This window comes from Littorina saxatilis, linkage group LG7, assembly GCF_037325665.1.
Source record: "Littorina saxatilis isolate snail1 linkage group LG7, US_GU_Lsax_2.0, whole genome shotgun sequence".
Classification (NCBI taxonomy): Eukaryota; Metazoa; Mollusca; class Gastropoda; order Littorinimorpha; family Littorinidae; genus Littorina; species Littorina saxatilis.
This window is the reverse complement of record NC_090251.1, coordinates 19,785,630-19,803,506: the sequence shown is the minus strand read 5'-3', so window position 1 is coordinate 19,803,506 and position 17,877 is coordinate 19,785,630. Positions and strand designations below refer to the sequence as shown.

Sequence of the window (17,877 nt, the reverse complement as noted above, 5' to 3'; positions counted from 1 at the left end):
CTGAACAGATTTGTAATTAATGTTTTTGAGACAGACACATTTAGAAAAAAGACCGTTTACTTCACATGCGATTGTATCGACTAAATATAAACACATTCATTTTTTTTTTTAACTAAGTGTGTTCATCTATCTCTGTTCTTTGGTTTCTAATGTACTTTTAACTGGATTTCTTTGTGTGTTTTTGTACTGGTGCCTTTGTCTATTGCAATGTGGCTAAAAAGGGAAATCGTGTCTGTCTCATTTCTCACGACCGACCTACCTGTTTCGCAGGTGGGGAATACAAACTTGACTTGAATTCGATCAAAGTTTATTTTTCATATGTAAATTCCGAAGACATTTGACATAGACCAGTGAAAATTCACGACTAAACAAAACGAAACATTTTTATTTAATATCAAAGTCAGGGACATACCCGACTCTGAAGACTGTGAAACCTGTCATAACAAAACAAAAAGTAAGGTTCTATCTCAAATACTTCCTGAGATATCTGATTTTTAAATTTTACAGTTAGCGTTAAGGGCGCGTATTCACATTTTCTCCATTTTTGAGGTCACACAGCATTTGAGTACTAAGTAAATGCCCATCTTAAACAAGTTTATCTTGCTAACATGTGCCTGCAGAACACAAAAATATCAATGAAATAGGATAGGATGTAGAGATACACTTGTACTGAAGCTGTCAATATTGAAAAAAAAGGCTATTTGGGGGCGTGGCAAATGGCAGAAAATTGATAATTGGGCATGTTTAGGAATTTTTTAACAAACAAAAAGACATCAAAACATATTAATTCTTCTGATTTCTACTCTCAATAGTATATACTTAAGAAATCTTCAATTACAGACATGTGGTTGTCTTCATTCAGTCACAATGAGGGAGCAAAAATCGAGAATTTCACCATTTCGACAGGTGGAAATGAAGATCGGAGGAACCCTGAAATATGCAAACTTTAACTGCCTGTAACTTTTGAACTACTGGACAAATCTGCATCAAATTTTGACAGCAGTCACAAAATGCAACATACTCTTGGATACATCTCTTTCGTGGAAATTGAACACACCACTTTTAAAAGTTAATAATTAAAAATATCAGAAAAAAGTAAAGACCTCCTGTAACGAAACTGAATCACAAATGACAGAAATCCACTTACTCACTGATTGTGATCTGCCTGGTTTTACTTCTGAGTATTACCCAGTTATCAACAGTACTTCTCCACATACAAGTTATATTGTTCCTGGAGAGTGCTGTTTGGGACATGCCACATCCGTGCATTTGTGGAGATCGGTTCTAACAAAAAGTCCCAAGCAAACACAAACACACTGCTGACGGTGTCACTGTCTTCTTTGGCTGGCCAAGAAAATCTGTTGCTGTCCAGAGAGCTCTTCTTTAAAAAGTTTACTTTTGCCTCATCTGCGCTTAGAATGTTTGTAACAGTGCCCACATGAAATGTTTCATCGTAGAACACTGCCACTGTCTGAAATGTTAAGTCCAACATGTGAAAACCACTGCCTGCACAAAGTATGCCTCTCGTCTTTCTGGAACATGAGTAAGTCAATTAGTGTCCCATTTGTCACTAGTTCTGTAGGGCTGGGCAGGTCACACAGAGAGTCAGGAGACAGAAGATGGCGTCTTGTAAGTCCCAACTTCTGCAAGAAGGGCCCAATGTTTCTGGTATTAATTTCCTCGCCCACATCAGCATACACAAATGCAACAATATCACCATCACTAGAGTGGACTTCAGCAGCTTGTTTGTTTGCACGCCTGACCTCTTCCTTCAGGGTTGTATGAAGAAGAAGACTGTTGTCACAGATGGAAGAAAACAGAGTCTCCATATCCTCCCATTATTTCCCAAGCTGAAGCCGCAACTGATCAAGTTGGATGAGGAGACGATTTGTAAGGACTTGATGCTTGGGGAGGGCAACTTTTCTTCCTCGTCCTGCGCTTGACATCCATCTGATTAGTTGATCAAAGTTGTCATCTTCTGAATAAAATAAAAACAAAACTCATGAGTAAATTCACATCTTTAAATCAAATGGTTTGTCTCATCTGTGTTTTGTTTTGAACTCTATGATAATACTTCACTTTTGCTCTAAAATTTTTTTTTTTTAAAAGACAGAGAGAGAGAGCACTTAAATGTTGACTTTAGCACTTCTAAAACTATATCTGAGAAGCAATTGCGTGTAAACAAGGTGCACTTTTCACGTAAAGAATTATTTCTTCCAGGCTACAACACGAAAAAAGCCAATCAGTAGAAAACGAAACCTGACTAGTGACTGAGTTATTCTTTGAAACCTTCGACGCCTTACTTCCGGTCGAACACTTTCGTACACAACAGTCAATATCTACGCTTAAATGTGCCATCCTGTTACAATAATGACAAAAATACTATCAAATAAGTTCAAAGTATCAACCAAAGTACATAAGATAAAGTCAACAGGAAAGACCGCAAGAAAAATAAAAAGCTTCGACACCAGTAGCGTATGAGCGAAACACAGTACAATTTCAGACCGGTCCAGTTCACCACTTTGATTAACAATCTACACGAAGATACAGACAAGAGAAACAAAATATAGGCCTAAGCTTCTTTAGATAACTTTAATACAACAAAACAAAACAATATTTACCGATGAAAGGCCTGAATGCGTTGAGCCAAGGGTAATCTGTACTGTTCTCAATCGCAGCATTTGAACCTCGATTCGCCATTGTTGACATGTGAACATGTGTGTGGTTTGAATGTGAAGGTCGGCTTTCCCGGCTTGCGATTGGCTCCCATTGACCTGACCTCTTAGTTTCGTATATCACTGTTTTCAGCAGAAAACAAGCTTTCCAGCGCACTATAAGACTTGCAGTGTATTTTGTACGGTTTGTGAGATACAAAGGTTTAAAAACAAGCAATAGTTTTGAACTAAAAGTTCAAAATTTTCCATCCATTTTTTGGGAATAAAACTTATACGAAAACAATCTACAGGAAGGGATGAACCAAAATATGGTAATTATATGCTAATTTGAAGGTTGTGGGGTCAAGGAGAAAGGAATTTCCCCAACAGCTGTAGATCGTGGTTCAAAGTAACGCGAGAAAAGGAGCGTCAGCCACCGAGGGATTTGCCGACCGTGGTCAAGTTTGGAATTAAATTTCTCTCTCACACACTCATATTTGACAAAACAAGACACATTAATAAAAGATTGAGAAAATGATCTTTATTTTGATACCATTTTTTAAAAATTTTGGTTAGTAATTGCTGAAGCAGAGTAAATTGAAAAGTGCCATATTTCACTCAAGTTTTGCCTTTCCCGCACTGCTGCTGATAGCACTGCCGGTACCTATTCAAAATACTCAATATCTTGTGTGAGACCCAAAAAAGCATGTAATTCGCTGCCCCTTCACGGGGAAGTGAGCACCAACAAACAAAAAAAAGAGTATGAGAGCCTTCTTTATAACAAAAAGGAAGGCTTGCATCTCTTAATAATTCTATGGCTCTTAACCAAAAGAACTCTAAAAAGAGGAAAGAAATCCCAAACTGGGACTGATGTTCTAATGACAAATGAATTGAGGACAGGGCCCTTTCCACGCCGGGCGTAGAAAGGGGAATGTTTTGTCTAGTTCTGACGACGTTTCTCAAAACTGATGAAACATCGTCTGCCATCAACAAACAATAGTTCGTCGAACATCCTAGCATCCTCCTGAACTGGGGAATGCTAAAGCCGATGCCCAAATTCTAGAATCGTGCACTATTGCAGGTGCTGGAGGAAGGGCTGACTGCCCCCCCCCCCCCACCCCCCTTTTGGTTGTAACCACTCATGGATTGCTAATGATGGGGAAAAAAACACCAGATAAGGTCAACTTAGATAAATAACCCTTTTCACATAAAGTCTGGTTGAGACCTGAGTGAATAAACCTTAAGATTCGTGAGTTACGTCTTCCGGATAACCGGAAAGAGCGCCAACCTCACTGACTTGTCTTGATCGTGGCTGACGAAAAGAGTGAACAATCTCTTGCAATCAGCTAGACCAGGAAGACAGTCCTAACTCAAAAGAGAGCTGTGAAAGTTCAGAAGACAACAAGACATGTCTTCCGAGGCGAACGAGTAATGAAAAACGAACCTGTGCGTCTCCCACTTGAATAGAACAAAAAGAGTTCCAAATAACCAAAAGTGTAACACCCTCCGAGGAGTGAAGCACTAAAAGATTATGGCTTGAGTAAACCATAGCACCATAGTCCCATGAGGTAGACGCTAATTGTTTGTAATGAACCAGAGGCAAGAACCTTGTCCCTTGTTCAATGGATAGAGGCATGACAAAATGTCGAAAAAACATCTGGCACTTTCTAGACTCCTTACAAAGAAGAGTCGAAAGAAACGTCTTAAAGCCGAAAACAAAGGAAACAATTTGCAGTTTCGGCGAGTATGCAACCTCTCATCAAAAGATGAACCGAGATTTGCTCATCAACAAACCAATGCGGCTTAAGCGAAAGCGGAAAAGGTCTTAACTTAATTTTCACTAGCAAGTTGCTATGAAATTTAATCAATCAAGGATGGAAGCAAGCGTCATAGTGGGCGCTTGCTGTAGTGCCGAACATGGAACGATCAGTGCCTAAGGCTGTCCACTCAGAACTGATAGGACGAACTCTCTAGGTGACCGTTAAAACATAATGCCAAAGTATGTGAAACCTCGGGAAGGGAATGACTATACCGGCGGTATGTACCGCGCATGCGCGGGCTGCCGGTGAGGGGAGGTAACTACCAGGGCCTTGACTTCAAGGTTTTGTTTTGTTTTGGGAGTTACCTCCCCCTGTTACCAGGGTCTGTACTTCAATGTCTGAGCATCAAACGGAAGTTAATGCTATTTATGTGAGTTGGAGTAAGAATATGTGATTTAATGACTCAGACAAAGACATATCAAGCCCAAATTAGGCTTCATGCTGCAGAAGTAAATGATGGCCAAGGTCCAGTTGATGAGAGAGTGCAGAGTGGTGAGAACTAGGTGAGAAGAAGAAAGTGAAAGAGGACCTGATGTCGGGCTGTGGGCGAGCAGACATGGCCCAGGCTGGAGAGGACTGGTTCTTGTGGCTGATCACAGACTGCAAAGCCGTGTGGACAGCGTCTTTGGCAAACAGTTGATGCTCTCTCCCCTCCTCATCTTCTTCATCTTCACCAACTATTTCCCAGTCATCATCCACTGCACCTTCTACAAAGTCTGTGTGCAGCCTGCAAAGCCAAAGGACACGATACCAGAAAAGCCAGAATATGATTAAGTAGAACAAGCGCACAGTATTGTGTGAAAAGTCTCAACAGAAGTTTATCTTGTCTGATTAGGGCTTGAGTGGCACACACACACACACACACACACACACACACACACACACACACACACACACACACACACACACTGTACATCATTACACTCTTGAAACATAGTGTGCACAACTGTCTTTTCTATCTGAAGTGTTTGCTTTTTCACCTTTCTTGTGGTGTGCACACACAGATTGTATAGAAAGTCAGTACCTGTGTGCCAGCTGCTGCCCCTGTTCCCTCAACAGCATGCACTGTTTGTGTGACATGTGTGCCTGGCGTGCCTGCATCAAGACAAAAGGCATGCCATGCGCCAGCCATCCGTCTCTGTCCCCCTGCCACACCAACCACTGCTCCAGGCTTTTCTCGATGTAATGCAGCGTTTCTTCACTGTCGTACACACAGAGACAACCTGCACACAGGGACCACACGGTCAGTGAAGGCATGCATCAAAACCATATTTACAGCACTGAGCAAATTAAAGTGTATCAAATTTGTTTGGCAAAGCCAATTATGTATGTGCTCATGACTGTTCATGAGGTGTGTAATATGCATGAATAAGCATTCACGTAAGAGCAGATGCATGATTTAAAAAACAAACAAACCAAAACCCTTTTTATACCTTTCTTCACTTGAGCCTATTCTTCTCTATGGTTTGTTTGTTTGTTTGTTTGCTTAACGCCCAGCCGACCACGAAGGGCCATATCAGGGCGGTGCTGCTTTGACATTTAACGTGCGCCACACACAAGACAGAAGTCGCAGCACAGGCTTCATGTCTCACCCAGTCACATTATTCTGACACCGGACCAACCAGTCCTAGCACTAACCCCATAATGCCAGACGCCAGGCGGAGCAGCAACTAGATTGCCAATTTTAAAGTCTTAGGTATGACCCGGCCGGGGTTCGAACTCACGACCTCCCGATCACGGGGCGGACGCCTTACCACTAGGCCAACCGTGCCGGTCTTCTCTATGGTTCTGTGGCTAATAAGTTTCCTGATCATAAATGGGTTTTTAACAAAGAGTGAATGGATCTTACCATGGGGTCTAAAGTTGGCAGTGGCAAGAGCGTTTTGCTCTCTGCTAACGTCTCCATCAATGGGCCTGTAGTCCAGGCTGTAGACCACTCCTCCACACGCGTACTCATCGTCTGCACAGCACCTCTGTTAACAAACAACATATCAGTGCACACACTATTGGTGAGAAAAAAAGTCACTTTCATATTCCATCTTTTAAAAATCCCACAAAGGAAACTGCACAACAACAAAAAGCACAGGAACAGAGGGAGCTGAAGACTGCGACACTGTTATAGATGAAAATATTCAATACACATGTTGGAGTAAACTTCATTTTGAAGATACACCACAATTTCCAGACTACAAGTTGATAATTTTTATCTCTATCCTGATTGGTGAACTCTAAAGTCGGCCGCATCTTACTTCCCTAAATAATCCTCAGATTACAGTGCCCCGCTACACCCCCCCCCCCCACCTCACCCGCAAGCCTAAATCAGAGCAGTTGTAAATAACCATGTACATAATTATTATTTGAAATGTTGTCTTCTCTTTTTCATGCTTACTTTTGAGTGCAGTGCCTCTGTTTGTGTTGTTGCCTTGTCATCTTCATGTAATTTATGCGTAAGTGTGTATGAGTGTGCTTGAGTTGTCAATGCGAAAGTATGTGTATGAGTGCGCCTTGAGTCGCCTTGTGGTGAGATATGTGCGCGTTATAAATTATCGTATTATTATTATTATCCCAGCAAAGCTGGAGGTATCGCACGAACGCTATACTGTAATCGACTTGAGAAATGTTCATGCCGATAATACATGATAAAGAAGGAATCTTTGTGCCCTAACTCAGGCTACAGTTGGACATGGAAGTTCACGAAAAATGGGGAACATACTAACTAAAATACGGTGGGTGCCGACCAATTCTTCGATTTTTGATCCAACGCCATCCAGGGCCGCTTTGTTGGGGTAGAATTTTCGAGACTACAGCAATTATACTCGCGCAATTAGACGACGTCACGATGTTTTGACGTCAATGCATCGTGACGTCATCCCCTCTATTGGGCTTCTCTCGCGCGCGTGGCGTGTGCGTGTTTGCATGTTTATGTGCACAAGTGTGTGTGTGTGTGTGTGTGTGTGTGTGTGTGAGTGCGTGCATATGCGTGTGTGTGTGCATGCGGGTGTAAGAGAGAGAAAGAGAGAGAACAAGAGAGAGTGTAGCCTATTTATATGTGTATGTGCACCGTGGTGTGTGTGTGTGTGCTTGTGTGTGTAAGGGTGCTTGTGTGTGTGTCTATGTGCGTGGGTGTTTTGTGTGCATGAATGGTGTGTGTGTGTGTGTGTGTGTGTAAGAGAGAGAGGGAAAAGAGAGCGTGTGTGCATGTGTTTGTGTGTACGTGAGTGTGTGTGCGCGCGTGTGTGTGTATGTAAGGGTGTGTGGGTGTCTGTCTGACTATGTGAGTGTGTGAATGTGTTTTTGCGTGTGTGTGTGAGAGAGAGAATAAGAGAGAATAAGAGAGAGAGAGAGAGAGAGAGAGAGGGAGAGAGAGAGAGAGAGAGAGAGAGGAGAGAGAGAGAGAGAGAGAGAGAGAGAGAGAGAGAGAGAGAGAGAGAGAGAGAGAGAGAGAGAGAGAGAGAGAGAGGATTTGTCCTTCGCTGGGGGTATGCAGTGCCTTGGCAATGCACTTCTACTTAATTATTATTGTGACTAAACTTGTTCCCATTGATCCGTTTAACCAAATCTCCCCTCATCACTCCTGAGGTGGGCCACAAAAGTCCAACATCCCAACCAAGAGAGTGGAATAGACTGTGGTCGGTGCCTCATCTTCACTGCTACGCCGTACAAGCCAGTGGGAGAACAAACACACCACTTTTTACAACTGTTTCTTTTGAGACTTACACGAATGTCTCTGTTGAGGGCAATAGCCAGTCCCTCCTTTCCAAGCAGCACCAGATTGAGAGTATTGTCTTCACTGACTTCTTCCTGCACAGGGCTGCACTTTTCTGAAGCAAACCTGCACACAGTAGATGTTATTTCACATGCAACAGCTACACACTGAGGTGGATAACACATAATTGCATAGGTTAACAATCTGTCAACAACCATAACAAGTCATGAGTGAGGGAATGTCAAAATAAACAGCAAATGCACTAACCTTGCAGATTGAGAAGCCAGCAGTTGCACCAGTTGATTATCTACACAAGCCTCGCGGTAATAACAGCGATCACGTGACGGACATTGCAGGAAGCCCAAATGATTCAGGATCATCACCTTGCGTTCCTCTTCTACCCGTGCCAGCATGCGATACCTGACAAACAAGACTTCAGTGCAACAATCATTGCCACACAATGTGTGTTGCGCATTTACAAAGTTGAAGTTGAGGAAGCAATGCTACAGATACAAGCAGAGGCTGAAGCGCAGCAGTAGTTTGAGTGACTTTGAAGGGAAACTACAGGCCTTTTACCCTCACACACACATCTAACCAAGGAAAACAATTTGTTTTGAAGAATCTGAACACTATTTCCCTCAAGACTTAACAATGCACAACAGGAAGGTTTCCTTTCAAATACAGGATCAAGAAAATTCAAAATAAAAAGAGTAAAAGAAAGAGGACTGTGCACAGCGCACCTGTCGTCTTGCTGTAGGGCTGTGTTAATGGCACTGAGATCATCACGGGTCAGTCTCTGGGTGGCACTCATCTTCCAGAAGAGTTGCGAGTGCTCCCACAGAAGTTCATGAAAGGCGTGCCTGGCCTGGACCTTGAGCTGCTGCTGGTGCTCCTCGTAGATTGCCGCCCGCTCCCTGTCCTCCAGCCCCGTGTAGCACTCCTTGCCCACCAGGAAGACGTAGGTCTCGCTCAGCGGCCGCCCCACACTCACTTGCTTGTTCTCCTCCAGCTGTTTCTTGAACTGGCGCTGCAGCCTGTTAACCCACACCATCACATCAAGCTCTATCAACCCGGCAGTGTCATCATGCTGCAACTACATCTTATTCTCTTTTCTCTCCCTTATCACTTTAGTACATCACACTTAAACCAGCACGTCATCCAGAATATTTGAGATCCTACCAGTGTAAAGCAGTAACTTTCCTGTTTTACGTCAAGTGATAATGTCCACGACGGGCCAACAGTGACACAATTTTGTTCCGTTCACTTTGAACAGAGAGAGGCAAACACCTGACAAACTCCCTTCTGCAATACTAATAAACATCAACATTTAAGGGGGGGGGGCGCGCGCGCTTATTGTTCTTTGTTGTTGAAAATGAGGAGATAATATAAGATGTTTGATGGGTTGTTGACAGACCAGCTTTTTTGTCGGTCCGAGGGGGAGCATATCGTCTTTTGTTTCATATTTATTGACCAAGGCCGAAGGCCGCGGTCAATAAATATGAAACAAAAGTTGATATGCCCCCCCGAGCAAAATTGTATCACTGTTGGCCCGTCGTGGACTGATTTGGAAGATTTGTAAAACAGAAGTGGTATTTACCGCGCAAATGTTCATTTTACATAAGAATTTATTTTGTTTGGGTGTATGAACAAGGTAGATGTGGTTTTGGATTTTATCATTTTGTTTGCAAAGTTTTATATTTATAAGAGTAATTTACAAGAGACAAGGCCACTGTTAGAAATATTTTTAAGAAATTTGAAATACAGATTTGAAATAGAAAAATATTCCAGTTTCAAATCTGGTAACATTACCAAATTTGTAGAATTATGGTCCCCATATGAAGAGTTGGTTAGGTAGTACGCTAGGTTGTGCAGAGATGTGATGATTTGCGTATATATATGTTTTTGCTTTGATTTTTGTTTGTTTGTTTTTTGTTCTTTGTTTTTTTGTTTGACGGTATTATTAACTGACTGTATTAGTATTAAGCAGGTAATACGTCCATAATTGTCAAGTACTGTAATCTGCATGTTATGTTAAGCTCCGGCCTTACTTGTATGCGAACGGATGTTATATGTCCGTCTGTCTGTTATGTCCTAATTAAAAATTTTAGTAATAAATTTTCATTTGATTAATATACTTACCCAACTCACATATAGCAATTAACCCTAGTTCAGTGCCGGTAACGCTGTACGCATCCCCTTGGTAACCAAGGGAAGCCCCTCTAAAAAAAGAGTGACCAATCCCATAAGGCCATATTAATACATACTTCCGTATGCGCGCGCATACGCCGCCATATGCATCATTCCAAACGAAGCCCAACTCACACCCTTTTTTAGAAACCCACAACCCACAGCGGGGAGGCGGGAGGGAATAAACGATGTGAGTTGGGTAAGTATATTAATCAAATGAAAATTTATTACTAAAATTTTTAATTAAATTACATATCTTACCCAACTCACATATAGCAGATTGCTACTATAGGTGGCGGGTACTCACCCTCTCAAGTACGAAGAACCTGCCCGGCAGCCACCAGAGACGGCAAGGCAGACGAGCCGTCCTGACGACAAGAGGCAACATCCCTCAAGTAGTGGTTAATGAAGATGTCCTCTGATCTCCAATATGCCACCGCAAGAACCTCCGAGAGGCGTCCTGAGCGGAGCACAGCCAAGGACGATGACCATGCCCTAGCCTCATGTGTTCTGGCAGAGGAAAGAGGCAGAATGGCTCTAGCATCCCCCGACTGGGTCTGCCACCACGTATAAGCCTGCCTGATTGTCATCGACACCCATCTGGTCAGGGTAACTTTAGAAATGTCTTTACTTCTGACAGTATTGAGTGAAATAAAAAGAAGCTTTTGAGTTTCCGAGCGAAGAGGAGACGTTCTAGACAAGTAACTGCTGAGGGCACGAACCGGACAGTTAAGAGCATCAGGATCTCCTGGAGCTAGCACAGCGCTCAAGGGGGGAATATGAATAACCGGGGAAGCATGACCGGGCTTTTGATTCTTTGCTAAAAAATCCGGCCTAAACTTCAACGAAAAAGAACCATCGTTCTCTAAAGAAATATCACGCGCCAATCCCGACAAAGCGTGCACCTCACTGCCACGACGAGCTGTGGCGAGCAAAACAAGAAACAAAGTTTTCCTCGTAAGCTTAGCTAGACTAGCTAAGTGCAGGGGCTCAAATTCGTCCGATGCCAAAAAACGTAAAACTAAAAACAGATCCCACGCCGGGAGCTGCGTTTTAGACCGAGCCGAAAGAAGGGAAGCGCCCTTTAGCACACTCGCGATCACGCCACTTAAATCAATTTTGCGTCCCAGCTGTCTAAGCGTCGAAGATATAGCAGAACGCCTCACGCGCAAGGAAGAAGGCGACCCCCCCCTCCCTGCCAACCAAGATAAATGATTGGCAACTTGCATTGACCTGGGAGAGAGAGGGCTAACACCATTTTCAGAGCACCATTTTGTCCACGCAGACCAGTGCGAAGAATAGACCGACTTCGTCGAATCTCTATGCGCTTGCTGTACTAAATTCAGAGTTGAATTTGAGGCACCCGCCCGGAGCAGAGAGCCTCTGATAGCACCCAGCCGTGAAGCTGCAACGCTTGCGGGTCCCCGTGCGGAATGCCCGACCTGGGTTGAACCAGGTCGCCCTTTCGAACGCCTAGAGGAATGGGTGGACGAACCGCCATGCGCACCAGATCTGGATACCAATGTTGACTGGGCCACCGCGGGGCCACCAGAACCAACGCTGGCTTTTCTATGTCTGCTTTCCGCACCACCTTGCCTAGCAGGCAAAACGGAGGAAAGGCATAAGCCTGCAGACCCGACCAATCCAGATCCAGTGCATTCACGGCCCAAGCTAGAGGGTCCGGAAACGGAGAGACAAACAAGGGGAGACGAGCCGAGAATCTCGTTGCGAACAGATCGATGGGAGGCTTGTGAACCTGCACCCAAAGACGATCCAGAGCCTGATGGGAGAGAGTCCATTCTGAGTGCAGGACCTTGCTCCCCCTGCTGAGGGAGTCGGCCAGGACGTTGAGAGAGCCCCTCAGGTAGACAGCTGACAGCCGAATGTTGTGAGTGCTGCACCAGACCAGTAACCGACACGCGCTGTTCGACAGAACCTGAGAGCACGAGCCCCCCTGGCGATTTATGTAAGCCGCTACCGTCGTGTTGTCCGTGTGTACCAGAACATGACTGTTTGCCAGCAGAGGCAGAAACGAACGCAGACTGAGTGCCACAGCCTCCAGCTCCAGAACATTTATGTGCAGAGAGGCCTGACTGGCGTCCCACACCCCTGAAGCAGTCTGGTCTGCCAAATGAGCCCCCCAGCCCGAAAGCGAGGCGTCCGTGAAAAGATTGTTCTCCGGTGCAGGGAGAACAATAGGGACACCCTGTGACACCCAGGGAAGAAGCCAAATGCTCGTTGTACGGCTGAACCAAGCACCCAACTCGATCAAGCAATTCCAGCCTTGAGTCGCTTGGTCCCACTGCGCTTGGAGCGCTGCTTGAAAGGGCCTCTTGTGGACTCTTCCCAGAGGGACAACAGTGGCCATGGATTCCATCTGCCCTAAAAGAGAAGTCAACTCCCGAGCCGTAGACAGATTCTTTCCGTAAAGAACACGGATAGCCTCCTGCAACTTGTCCACCCTCTTTCGAGCAGGACGGACTGACCAGTTCAGTGTATCGAACTCCATCCCCAGGTACGTGAATTGCTGGGAGGGCACCAACTCCGACTTCACGAGGTTGGCTGTGAAGCCGAGCTGAACCGCTAGACTGAGCACCCTCTGAGTGTGCGTATTGCAAAGGACCTGGTCCTGATGCAGAATCAACCAGTCGTCCAGATAGGCTCTCAGCCGCACACCCTCTTGCCTCACGAGGGCACAGAGCTGACGCACGACCATCGTGAAAATCCAAGGGGAGAGAGACAGACCGAACGGAAGCGCCCGAAACTGAAAGATCCTCTCTCCCCAGCGGAAACGAAGCCATTTTCTGTCTGCCACATGCATCAGCACGTGAAAATAAGCGTCGGTCAGATCTATAGACGTGACCCAGTCCCCCGGCCGAAGGGCTTCTCTCACTGAGGCAGGCGTTTCCATCGTGAACTTCACGACACGCAGGAACCTGTTCAATGGCGACAAATCCAGAACAGGCCTCCACGCACCCGAGGCTTTGGGTACTACAAACAACCTGCCGTAAAAGCCTGGGGACCTGTGATCGATCACCTCCTCGATCGCGCCTTTTGAAAGGAGTGCAGCGACCTCTCCCTGAATAGCTGCTTTGGCCTCCGCGTCTCGCGGAAACACAAAAGGCGGCGGTATCCTGGACAGCGGTGCCTTCCCGTCTGCCCAGAGAAGACGAAATCCCGAACTGATCACCCCCAAAATCCACTGGCTGGACACCAAACGAATCCAGGCAGCGATGGCCCTGGAGGGGCCGCCCGCCACCACCAAGGTGGGGGCTAACGGGGCGATCTGCTCGGGAAGACATCATTGGGGGTGAGGCTTACGCCCCGACCCCCTAGAACCACCAAACGAACCCCTCTTCTGATAAGGGGCGCCACGCCCCCTGCCTCGAGAAGAGGAGTTCTGGTTCTGACTCTTGCCACCGCCCGAAAACGAAGGCTCAGCCTTGTTCTGCTGCTGAGGCTTACTGTGCGGTTTTTGAAAGCCCTGATGGGCGATCCTGGCAATCGCCAAATCCCTGGCATCCTGGGTCTCTTTTTGCAACGCATCGAGAGACGAACGACTTACAAGAGAGCCGTCCTCAAAGGGAGAAAACCTCAGACTATCGATAGTTCCCTTGTCCCTGATCTTTGAGCCACTCAGAAAAGCAGCTCTGCGCGAAAGAATCGCATGAGTGTACAGCTTAGCTGAAAGCCCCATTTGCTCACGAGAGACCCTGGCTAAGGTAGCCAACAGCGTTGTAACGTCTTCCGCCGAAGCGTCATAACGAAACTCGAAAGGCTCAAGACTTGACGCAATCGATCTCGACAACGAACGCTGCAGTGACTCAGAGACCGAGGCCAATTCCAAAAGAGATCTCCCTGTCTCCTCAAGAGCCAACAGAGAGCCCTCCACATAGGGTACAGGTCTGTCTTTGCTATAACCATCTTCCCTGAGAGACGCCAGATCCGGCGTAACAGGCAGAGCCGCTCTAGGGAGAGCAAAAGACTCCACCAAGTCAACAGGCTGCGGCACCAGCTTGAAATTGCGGAGAGCAGCTGCACCAGGCACCACTTGTCCTGGTTGAGCCAGCCACGACGTGGCCGAATCAGGTGCGTCCCCATGTTGCACCAACAAAGGCATTGGGACCACCTGATTATACGACTGAGAATTCTTCTTCATGACTTTCGACATCTCATACGCAACAGCGGGCGATTCGAGAAATTTGAAAGAACATTTCTTCTCTTTCGCACTGCGAAAGTCTCCAAGTGCAGAGGGAGGAGGAACCACAAAAGACTTAGATTCCACCACCCCCTCTTCAAAATATCTTGAAGCCGTCTCGGCCGCAGATGCCACCGCATCAGAAAGCCTAAACGGAATTTTGAACTCGGTACCTTCGACTGCTGCGGAAGCACCGTCTTCAGAACAGCCGTCCGGCATTAACATGCCATCCGTCAGCTGGTCCCCTGCTTGACTCCCATAGTCAAACAAAGAGCCAGCCACACTGCCCCCTTCCTGCCCCCCGGGCGGAAGCGAAAGACGCGCACCCTTACCACATTCTAAAGAAGCGGATGGTTGCGACAAATCTTCCGTTCGCTCTCCAAGGTTCTTAACCGCCACCGACCTGCTGCCAATGCAGTCAGAGCCAGCCTCAGCTTCAGAACTTTCACCCACAAAGCCAGAGCCCGGAGTTACTTTCTCTTGGAAACGCTCTACCCTTTCTCCGGAGAACCCGGATACTTGGGTAGAAGACATACCTTTAATGTGGCGAGAACCACCAGCAGCCGGGCCGCACGCCACCAGCGTAGGCCTGGTACCATCCTGAGACGCATGAACCTCAGCCCGAGTAACAGTGGCCGAAGGCAAAGGGCGAACGTCGGCCAGAGACGACACACCAGCCACACCCGCAGGCAGTGACCGGAACTCCGCCCGCGTGGACGCCACCTCCTCCGCCAAGGACGAGACCTGTGAGCTTAAAGAAAGTAACAGAGACGCCACGTCCACAGACGCAAGGCCGGGAATCACAGACACCGAAGCCGCCTTAGCGGGCTTATCAGCACGAGACAACTTGTCTAAAGTTTTATCAGTGGGCTTATCAGCACGAGACAACTTGTCTAAAGTTTTGTCAGTCACATTCGCCGAAGTAGGCATGTCAATCAAAACATCGGTAATCTTTTGCAACGACGGTTCCAGAACCGAAACATGTGCCTGGCCGGGAGCATTAGCTTTCCTAGGCGTTTTCTTAGAAGGCGAAGACTCAGCAGCTACTTGCTTAGACGAGTGCCGCTTCTTGGCGCTATCCGCCATGACCAAAACAACTCACGAAAAATTTTGTAAACAAGAAAATTTTCACAAGTTCAAATTACAGGTCAAAACGCCCACAAACACAAACAAAAAACAAGAACGACCTCACCTCAATATGTAGAGAAGCGAAGACAAGCTAGAAGAAACCAAGAGGTAAATGACCAAGTCCGCAGACGAAGTGTCAAAAGGCTGAACACAGCCAGAGCGTACAAAAACGCGACCAGTCTCACTGCTCGCTGAGTATGGAATGATGCATATGGCGGCGTATGCGCGCGCATACGGAAGTCGGAAGTATGTATTAATATGGCCTTATGGGATTGGTCACTCTTTTTTTAGAGGGGCTTCCCTTGGTTACCAAGGGGATGCGTACAGCGTTACCGGCACTGAACTAGGGTTAATTGCTATATGTGAGTTGGGTAAGATATGTAATTTAATGTTGTATATATATGGTCATAGGCACAAAATGGCGTCGAGTCAGAAAAAGTGATACAACCTCCAGAAAAAAATTCTTGTTGATGCTTCTTTTTTATTTAAAATCGTGAACATGAAGAGCATTGACGAAGAAGGTATTTTTCTCGGCTCGGACATGACTCCGTAGCGTGTGGTTCACGTGTACGGAATATAATCGATGTTTTGTTGGTGATTATTGACGGTGATCTGTTGCAATTCTGTGACACCTAGTACAGTGTGCTCGGCAAACTTTCGCATACTGTCAGATCACTGTCCAAAATATAGAAAAAATACGGAGATTCTATTCTGAAATGGTCGGTCTTTCCCTTGCAAAGTTTGAAGTGCTCCTAAGTTTGCCGAGTCGAAGCTTACCGGAAGATTACCATAGGCTAGAATGTACGTCGTTCTCTGTCGTGATTTTCCGGCCGAGTGTATTAATGAGCCGACATTCATTCTCAACTTTCAGAACAACAAAGTTTTTGTTGATTTTCGATGAAAAATTATTCTTCTGTGTGAAAATCGAAAATAAATTTTCATTTGATTAATATACTTACCCGAATCACATAAAAGCATTGACACAGTCTAACATGCTTAAGGTCTGAAAAGGCTACCCATCTTAAAGAATTTTAAAGGGAAGCAACCCAACACAAAAAGTGTAAATACAGGTATGGTAATGACCATCTACCCAGGGAGTTACCTCCCATCCGGGTTACGTGACGTCACTTCCCCTGTAAACACCACGTGTAACTCATACGACTTAATAGACTAAAAAATCATATGCGGGGTTGGCGGGAGGGAATACACTATGTGATTCGGGTAAGTATATTAATCAAATGAAAATTTACTTAAAAATTTTCGATTAAATTACATATTCTTACTCCGAATCACATAAAAGCAGATAGCTTCAACAAGGCGGTGGGAATGAAAAATCCAAACTCACCTCAAACCCTTGCGAGGAACTGACCCCCTGCTATGAGCGCTGGGAAAGTTCTAGAGCCATCTTGCCTCACAGCAGAGACGTCCCTGAGGTAATAGTTGAGAAACACGTCCTCGGAACGCCAGTACGCCGTGCGTAGGACTTCATCCAGTTTATGAGACCGAAGGACGGCCAAAGAGGACGCCCAAGCCCTGGTTTCATGGGCTCGGGCAGAGTCCATGGGGAAGACAGGCAGTCCCCCCCCTTTGTTCGCCAGGCTCCACACGTAAGCTTGCTTGATGAGCATGGACACCCAACGAGCCATTGTGGTTTTGGCAATATCCCTATTTCGTAACGTGTTCATAGAGATGAACAGTAGCTTTTGAAATTTGGACCTAAGCGGCTGAGCGCGGGCCAGGTAGATGCCAAGAGCTCGGACCGGGCAATTAACCGCGTCTGGGTCTCCGGGAGCCAGAATAGAAGTCAAAGGCTTGACGTGAACCAGCGGAGAGGCCTGGTCAGGGGCCTGATTCTTTGCCAGGAAGTTAGGCCGGAAACGCAAAGAAATAGAGCCATCGGGCTCGTTAGAGATGTCCGCCGGGTCCCCTGACAGGGCGTGAATCTCACTTCCCCTGCGAGCCGAAGCTACCAGCAGGAGAAAAAGAGTTTTGCGCGTAAGACTAGCGAAACTAGCCGTGACCAAGGGTTCAAATTCTGCGGAACGAAGAAATTCGAGTACCAGAAAGAGATCCCACTTCGGGAGGGAAGAACGAGTAGCGGACTCTTTGAGCGCAGCGCCCTTAATCACCCTTGAGATGACGCCGGTGACGTCAATCGAGCGTCCCAACTGCCGTAACGTGACA

General features: G+C 46.1%; 1 protein-coding gene across 1 annotated transcript in view; it reads right to left on the bottom strand.

The window, feature by feature from the left end:
- LOC138970868 (rho GTPase-activating protein 190-like) overlaps window positions 1-17,877 on the bottom strand; it is a 203,090-nt gene that overhangs the window by 144,494 nt on the left and 40,719 nt on the right. Inside the window, exons 8-13 of the mRNA XM_070343430.1 lie at window positions 8,921-9,214; window positions 8,448-8,600; window positions 8,192-8,306; window positions 6,324-6,447; window positions 5,499-5,697; window positions 5,004-5,201 (exon numbers count right to left, since the gene is read on the bottom strand). Of these exons, the coding sequence (XP_070199531.1) occupies window positions 5,004-5,201; window positions 5,499-5,697; window positions 6,324-6,447; window positions 8,192-8,306; window positions 8,448-8,600; window positions 8,921-9,214 (1,083 nt within the window). The remainder of the gene's footprint in view (window positions 1-5,003; window positions 5,202-5,498; window positions 5,698-6,323; window positions 6,448-8,191; window positions 8,307-8,447; window positions 8,601-8,920; window positions 9,215-17,877) is intronic.